We start from the raw sequence: 7447 nt of genomic DNA, 5'->3' as shown, positions 1-7447 counted from the left end.
GGCTGGGCCGCCAGCAGGGTGATCAGATACAGTCGCGTGCCCCAGGGTGGGAAAAAGCCGCGAATCTTCATCCATGCAATCACGTTGTGGAGGGAATGCGAAATTGTGAGACCCACGGCCGTGACCGAGAGAAACCAGCCATATGCAGGTGCATGGAGACAGATGAACGTTCCATGCCCGAGGGCCAGGGCGAGCTAAGCGTCCACATCAGCAGGGGATAGTGCCCCATTCGCCGTAACCAGGCAGCACAACTTACCTCTGCCACGATGAGTTTGTGCAAGAGCACCCCTTTTTTCATGTTGGCCGCGGTGATGGCAATCATGACAACAAGGGAGCCCACCAGGAATCCTTGTCCCCACGCCTCCACGACAAGGATATCCGGGTCTGTAGGACGCTGGCCAGCACTTGGCATCATATCATCGCTCTCCATTCGACTGTGCCAATCTGGAATGGAAAAGACCCTCCATGAGTGATGGGGTATCTTTATATTAATCGGGTGAGATTGGGTAATGCTCGCCGCTCGGCATGGTCAACTGCCGTCGGTGACGGAGAGTAGGAGGGATGTCGATCGACTGTGACTGTGACTGGCCAAAGATCTACGGGGGGCCACCCAGAGCCTCTTGCTGTTCTGACACTGTTCTCAGGAGTAATGGTAACCTTCGAAGGTCCAGCCGCGCCTCAAGTGTGGGCTTCTTTGCCACTCCGGATGAACAGACTTTCCGTCTATTTACCTTTAGCGTCATATGAGATAAAGAGGGCACAGCGACCATGGAGATGGCCCCATTCAATGAAATGCCGCTTGTACAAACCGGGTTTCTTTATCTTGTGGCCCAAAAACGTTTAGTAAGTGACATCCTCCGAGCCAACGATTGAATAACGAACCGGGTTAGCCGAAGAAGTACTTCCCGACATCCGCAAGGTCCATTCACATCAACGGTCCGTAATCCGCGAGATTGCCAGGACGGTTGCAAGTCCAAATATCTAGCCCGTGGTGGTGCTACCGTTTCACAGGCTTCAACTCAATATATATTGGGTGGAAGTATGTACTCCCACGATTGCTAAGCTGTACCTCGACCATTCCCATCTTTCCTTCCCCAGTCTTTTCAAATATATCTAGCTCTACCACTCCAAACCACATCCTGCACCTACTGATGCAGAAGAATACGCTAACGGGCGTTGTGCCTCCGGCTGAGATGAAAGGTTTATCCCCTCACACAACGATGATCTGGGGGAACTGACATACTTAGCTGCAGGTTCGAGGTCACCGTCCAGAAGAATGAAAACTTACCCTCGTTCGTGTGTGACCAGAGCACGATTTTACCGAGCCCTTGAGAAGGCGCAACATGAATCTCAGAGGCTCGAGCAGGCATTGTGGTCACAGACCCATGCAGGGTCGATGTGGGTTCTGCCGCAGACACTTCAAGAACTCTACAACTTACGACAGCTATGTCGACTTCAATCCAACGCCCTGGCCCGAGCTAGACGGGTGGTCGACACTGAGCGGGATAGACCTCTGAGAGAGCCACTGGAAAATATGGAGGCACCCCAATGTGACCGGTGTGGAACCAAGGCACTGGACGTGGCCCCCGCTCCGTGTTTCCATAGCTTATGTCCGGGTTGTGGTGGAGCTGGAGCACCAGGCGCTTCGGATGATATGTTTCAAACCTGCCAGGTGTGCTCTCCCTCTAGTTTCCAACAGTCCGGAAGGATTTAGGCGTATAAGCTACCGCTGTTCATGCCGCTGCGTTGACCGGAAGTGACATTGCCTTGCGGAAAGCGATGCTTACGAGCGTCAAGGCGAAGGGACGATAGATGAGGGATCATGAATAATGTAGGATCACTAAGAGACTATGGTAGCAAGTACGAAATTGTATTGTTATAGTTTACGAACCGATTATGCTCTTCATTGCAGATTCTTTGAAATCCGTGAACCATAATAAAGATCTTTCACATTAGCCGAGAGAAGAGATGCAGAAGATAAGGTATTGCGATAGGTAAAAATACTGGTTTCCACATTCTTTAGGAACGAGAGAAATTGGCAATATTTGAATCTGACATTGTGAGGGATTTTCAATGGAGGGCTGGGAAATTCACTTGAATATTAAGTGGTCTCCCCGTTATGTTCTGCGGCCAACTCGCCAGAAAGCCTTCCTATTGCCGCTGTACAATTGCCTTTTCGCTGATCAGCCCCGTGCATTGCAACTGGGTAAGCGCATCCAATTCTGTAAGAGGGGAAAAAGAACAAAGGAACAAGGAGCGGAAGATCTAACTCCCTAATGTATGTAATGTTCCTGGATGATCTCCCTGGCCAGCCGCATGAGAGTCCGTCGGTGCCCTGGTGGGCCTATACCGGTGGCAAACCTACTTGACTACCAGAGGGATAGGGGATACTCAATAAAGTGGATATGGCCTTTCATTGCTGGACAACTCACCGTGGAGAACCGATGGCGGACGATCAGCAGCATCTGGCGGTTGGAGACAACCGTCAAGACCGGTCGGTTGCGACACCGGACGGAACCTACCATGCGAACACACTGCGATGGGGGTCGCCAAGAACCATTGTCGAAAGCGCAAAGCTGCCGTCCCCTGGGCCGCTGCTACTGTAGCATGGGAGTTCAAGGCACTATAGGAGAGATGGAGGTTACATGTGAGTCGGACGGCGGCCCGGCTGTAGGTTGGAGAGCCGTCTTGTCCGTAAGAGATGCGACCCTGAAATCTCGAGCAGCTCAAAAGGCAGACTAGCCCAGTGCCAATGTTGGCTGACAACTCTCTCCTCTACGGGAACAGGACTGACGACGTCGAGCGACAGTGTTCGCCAAAATTAAATTCCCTCGTTAGGTCCGTCTACCATTGCATTGAAATCTTTTGCATTAGTTTCTCCCCACGACAACAGAACCATGGGATCCGAACTTGGGGTCACTGCCGCATCCACGCCCCAGCCAGCCTATACTGTGGTCAGTATATGGTGGGCCTGCTGGGCGGGTACCTGGACGGTTGTTGTTACGTCTGGCATGGCCTATCTCATCGCCCATCGCAACACGCCTCCACTTCTGCTGCGAGGCCTCGGACTTACGCTGTCCGCCGTTGTTGTGCTTCATGTCTATTGGACTTCAGTGCAATTTGGAACCATGATTGGCACCATCATGCCCGGAGATACCGAGTACTGGATCATGGGCACCTATCTGCCCTGTGGCATTGCCCTGTTCCACGCATCGAACAGTCGCTTCTACCATGTGGCGAAGCTTCAGGAGGGCTATATTATTCGTAGTAGTGGTGGCATTCATTTGTCCTCCACCTCGAGGGGCAAGCTCGGTGTCGTAGACCGGTTCCGTCGCCTTGCCTACACCACCAAGATCCTCGTGCTTGTTACGATCGCGTCGCTCGTTCAGGTAAAACGGCCACCGCCTACCCCTACTGTCACCGCATCAGTGTCTAATCCAATCAATAGGTGTTCCTCACGGTCTTGATGTGGCTTATCTCTCGCAAATGGCACCGCACTTGGGGGATTCCAGGCACCGAGGTCCATGGGACCGAGATGCAGCAAACGTCGGAAATGGGCCGGGGCTGGGAGTGGTAAGAAGGCCTCCGACATACGCCCGGCGCATATGCGACAAGGGTTGCGCGCTAACCGATATGCAGGTGGCCTAGCGTGTTTGGGCAGGTTTTCTGGTCGTGGATTGTGGGCCCCGTCGTTCTTTGGAAATCCCGTCACATCCACGACACCCACGGCTGGCGAGTCCAGACGATGGGCTGCATCATCGCCAAGTGAGCCAATCGGACCGATGAGGCCTGTGGAACGGCTAACCCGTCATGTAGTCTCCCTGCGACGCCGATGTGGCTCATCGCCCTCTATGTTCCCGCCATGGAGCCGGTCAGTCAGTACTGGTTACCGCCCCAGTGGTAGGTGCTCCGAGCTGTCACCAACAGGAAAATAGAAATGAAGAAGAAAAGAAGCAAGAAAACGTGGCTGACGTCTGTAGGATCTGCCTCTCTATCTGGGTGATGGAGGTTTTTGCTGTTCTCCTGCCGTGCCGAGAGGTAATGCGCCATCACGCTATCCGACAAGGGGCCTTCGATTCGATCGCACGGTGGGAACCTAATACCAATCCCTTTGCTGATGGCACCATGGCCCGCAGGTCAGCCTCCATTCTTGTCGAGCTCACAGGGTCTGGCCGGGAATCATGGAGTAGATCTCTTGGCTCCAGCTCCAGCTCTCGGGATAGCATATTCACCAAGCGTGCGCTTGAATGTGTCTTGGCGCGCAATCCTGCCCCGTTGCAGGATTTCTCCGCCCATCGCGACTTTTCCGGAGAGAATATAGCTTTTTTGACCCGAGTGGCAGAATGGAAGAGCTCGCTGCCCCATGCGGTCTGGGATAGCAGGGTCTCAGACTATGGAGATCTTACCGACTTGATTCGGGAGCAGTTTCACCGCGCGCTGTGTATTTACACGACATTCATCAGTGAACGCCTTGCGGACTTTCCGATCAACATCTCGTCGCGGGAACGGAGGGAGCTGGAGAACGTCTTCGAGAGCCCTGCTGGGCTTCTCTTCGGAGACGCACGCCCGGCCAATCCTGCCGTTCCCTTTGATGCGCCAGGCTATGCTCCCACGCCCTCAGCGTCTCCGATCGCCCCCATAAAGGCCGACTCCGGTTCGTTATTCACCGACAACAGTCGGGTGCAATACTGGGGTGAGGTTCCCCAGACATTTAATGCGACGGTCTTTGACCGAGCCGAGGAGAGCATCAAAGACCTCGTTCTCACCAACACGTGGCCTAAGTTTGTTCGAAGCCGCGGGATCGCAGCTGAGGTTGATTTGCTGGCGGGGAGCGGGAGTCCTGCGTAGCTGGTTCCGGAATGAGGTCGCCAGCGATGGGAGATTGGACTGCATGGCATCTGTCTGGAATGCCGATAAAATACTATAGAATAAGACGGTGGAGCAACTCATCGGATCACACATCCTATTGGAACGTAGCACTGTCTTGGTACCATAGGAGTCGCAGTAGGTCGAAGACCATCTGGTCCGAAGCCCAGCCATACGGTGTGGACAATATCCCCCAGCGGGCAAATGATTGACCGACCTTTGCCTCACGATCATGTTAAACATACAAACACGGTCATGGAAATGCAGTCGCACGGGTGGACAAAACTGCGTGATTGACTTACAAACTCCATTTCTTGCCGGTCAGGTACGAAACCATCCGGGGAAAGTTGGGAACTTGGTGGGCAATATTGATGGTTCCTGAAACACAAGAGCCGTCGTCTAGGCCATGTCACCCCGTTCTTGATCCGTGGCTTCCCCATATATATTGAAGGGAAGAGAACAAAATAATCGCTGGATTCCTTGCCCACCACCCTCAATAATATCTGGTGCGTAGGTCATTAAAGTCGAACCATATGTATTAGCAGTGCGCGGGATAATCCTATCTGCTATTCATCAGCTACCCAAAATCGCCATTCTCCCATCCAAAGCATCTTCCATATCTGTCTTCCACCCGTCTTCCTCTTCAGAAACCAGCTGACGACCTTCGTATACGCCAAAATGGGTGATGAGGTCCAAAGCCTACCGGTGGAGCCAGCGACGCGGAAATCATTGACTCAGCCACGACTTACGAGTCTGCCGTTCCCCGCTCAACACCGCGTTCTACGGGTACTGCAACAGCGCTTGGAGCGCTCTGCGTTCGAGTCTATCCAGAAGTGGCACCCCCAGCTCGGCCAGTCAAACGGATGGGATTGTGCCGAGAAGGTGGAATTGCACATGGCGTTTAGAGCGCTCGACCGAAAACGCCGTACCCAACCCACATCTGGGTCTTCGGAATTTCCAAAGAAGGCCGTCAATCAGTTGCGAGCGGACATTGAGGGTATCCGTCATGCAGCCGTGCACCGCCAGCTACAGGACCATCGTCGTCTTTTACACCAACTCCACTCGGCCCGAGAGTTTGCAACCGTATGGCTGGGTGATCCGCAATGTGGAATGGAGATCGAGCAGTGTCAAATGCGGATCAACCGGCTTTTCAGCGGATGGAAGGCACGCACCCGCCGTCTCCAAGGCAATCTGGCTGCGCGCATGGGATGTAACAGGATGCCTGAAGACCGACGTCACCAACTCCTTCTGCTTGAGGCGACGAGGAGGCTCTTGGAAAGAACCAATCACGATTGTGTTGGGCAAGTGGACTACATCCTACAAGCGAGCTTTCCGTCATTGTATACGAAGATGAGGGCAGGGCATGCGCAGCATGACAAATGACATATTCTTGAATACAAAGAGGCCAGGAGCGAAAATACATGATATAAGTTTAGCATAGGTTGTTGTTCCTATGCCAACAAAAAATTAGTCCCGCAAGGTTGAAGGTAACTCTGTTCGTTGCAGTACTGGGCCTCCAATTGACTCCTGACTGATTCCTCCAACTAGTCGAGGAAGAGGGTGAGAGGGCGCTTCCTGAACCATAAATTGGCTCTGCTTTTGCACCATTGGTGATACATGTCTGAAACTATTATTTGTGACCATCGCTGTAAGCAGTGGAGGATCTGATACACACCTATGCCTCGTCGAGCGCACCAGGGTACGGCGGTGGCAGTCACACAGCAAATGTTTTGTCACACTTTTGAGGCGAGATTTTCTGGTAGTCAAATGCGTAATGTCCTGAAGTAGTTGCACCTCTGTGTGTGCGAACACACGCCACTGTAGATCGACGTCGTGTGGGCAGGGATGCCCGTTGTCTGACAGCCCAATGCATCTTTCACGATGGAAGGGATCGTAATACATGGGAACTCAATAATAGCCAGCCATGGCCGGTTTGTAAAGGTGTGTCCAGGAAGAAGATACGGACAGATCCGCGAGACTGTAGGAAAGTGGCAGTTTGTGCGAACAGTCCGGGACGGCGCCTGGCCTAGATATAAGTCTGATATTGGTGAAAGATTCTTTTCACTTCGATATCTGCAGAGTGATGTGCGCTGCGAAACGCTATTCAAAGAGCTGCATAGTCCCCTCATGGCTATACGATGACCTCCGAAGACGGAGAACAATCATGCGAATGTGGAACGTCGTAGGAAAGTGGTAGTTATTCCTCGGAGCAATCATCACTATCCTAGGAACAAGCTTTTCAGTCGTGGGAGCCATCAACTTCCGAGGGCCCCTAGGCTAAAGCTTGGAAATCCCTGGTGGCGTGTGTAGCTTAACCGCACTCTCGTCGGTAGCAAAATCGGTTGCCCACCGACCGGTTACCTGACGAGCCAGGCTTCCTCCCGCGCCACTATCACCATGGTGCCCCGACGCTTCCTGTACATGGTTGACCGAGCGCCATCGAAGAGAGATAGCTCTGCCAGTACTGACCTTTGCCGGTCGTCGGTTTGCCCGTGTACCAGCCAGCGTGTCTGGCTATGCGGCGGAACAGCGAGTCGAACATCGGGGAATTGCCAATATAACTGCGACGAAGGTTCCACGG

The 7447-nt window shown here is 53.1% G+C and overlaps 6 protein-coding genes across 6 annotated transcripts; 3 read left to right on the top strand and 3 right to left on the bottom strand.

Annotated features, from left to right (window-relative positions):
* Positions 1-30: 30 nt before the first annotated feature.
* Positions 31-430, bottom strand: BDQ94DRAFT_176513 (uncharacterized protein; the record flags this gene model as incomplete). Its single annotated transcript, XM_026772711.1, has 2 exons — positions 31-194; positions 257-430. Coding segments are annotated over 2 exons (338 nt in total), but the record flags the coding sequence as incomplete, so codon positions are not given.
* Positions 431-513: 83 nt separating this feature from the next.
* Positions 514-803, bottom strand: BDQ94DRAFT_35330 (uncharacterized protein). Its single transcript, XM_026775567.1, has one exon. It carries the CDS (start codon positions 768-770, stop codon positions 597-599), a length of 174 nt encoding a protein of 57 aa, XP_026619281.1. The 5' UTR covers positions 771-803; the 3' UTR covers positions 514-596.
* A 392-nt stretch (positions 804-1195) lies between these two features.
* BDQ94DRAFT_178891 (uncharacterized protein) lies at positions 1196-1714 on the top strand (the record flags this gene model as incomplete). The annotated part of the gene is made up of 1 exon (XM_026773232.1): positions 1196-1714. The coding sequence occupies exon 1, from the start codon at positions 1277-1279 to the stop codon at positions 1712-1714; it is 438 nt and encodes a 145-aa protein (XP_026619280.1). The 5' UTR covers positions 1196-1276.
* Positions 1715-2897: 1183 nt separating this feature from the next.
* Positions 2898-4848, top strand: BDQ94DRAFT_178886 (uncharacterized protein; the record flags this gene model as incomplete). The annotated part of the gene is made up of 5 exons (XM_026773231.1): positions 2898-3389; positions 3449-3573; positions 3640-3765; positions 3817-3900; positions 3981-4848. The coding sequence occupies 5 exons, from the start codon at positions 2898-2900 to the stop codon at positions 4846-4848; spliced, it is 1695 nt and encodes a 564-aa protein (XP_026619279.1).
* Positions 4849-5544: 696 nt separating this feature from the next.
* BDQ94DRAFT_164631 (uncharacterized protein) lies at positions 5545-6249 on the top strand (the record flags this gene model as incomplete). Its single annotated transcript, XM_026770079.1, has 1 exon — positions 5545-6249. The coding sequence occupies one exon, from the start codon at positions 5545-5547 to the stop codon at positions 6247-6249; it is 705 nt and encodes a 234-aa protein (XP_026619278.1).
* An 84-nt stretch (positions 6250-6333) lies between these two features.
* BDQ94DRAFT_164630 (uncharacterized protein) lies at positions 6334-6768 on the bottom strand (the record flags this gene model as incomplete). Its single annotated transcript, XM_026770078.1, has 2 exons — positions 6334-6487; positions 6542-6768. The coding sequence occupies 2 exons, from the start codon at positions 6766-6768 to the stop codon at positions 6334-6336; spliced, it is 381 nt and encodes a 126-aa protein (XP_026619277.1).
* Between the last annotated feature and the right edge of the window lie 679 nt (positions 6769-7447).

Source organism: Aspergillus welwitschiae (assembly GCF_003344945.1).
Source record: "Aspergillus welwitschiae strain CBS 139.54b unplaced genomic scaffold BDQ94scaffold_162, whole genome shotgun sequence".
NCBI classification, from domain to species: Eukaryota; Fungi; Ascomycota; class Eurotiomycetes; order Eurotiales; family Aspergillaceae; genus Aspergillus; species Aspergillus welwitschiae.
The sequence above is the reverse complement of the archived record's forward strand: the minus strand, read 5'-3'. Positions and strand labels throughout refer to the sequence as shown.

Bases quoted from the DNA above. Each gene is read 5' to 3' on its own strand.
- BDQ94DRAFT_35330 (XM_026775567.1), bottom strand. From the start codon at position 770: ATGGTCGCTGTGCCCTCTTTATCTCATATGACGCTAAAGGTAAATAGA.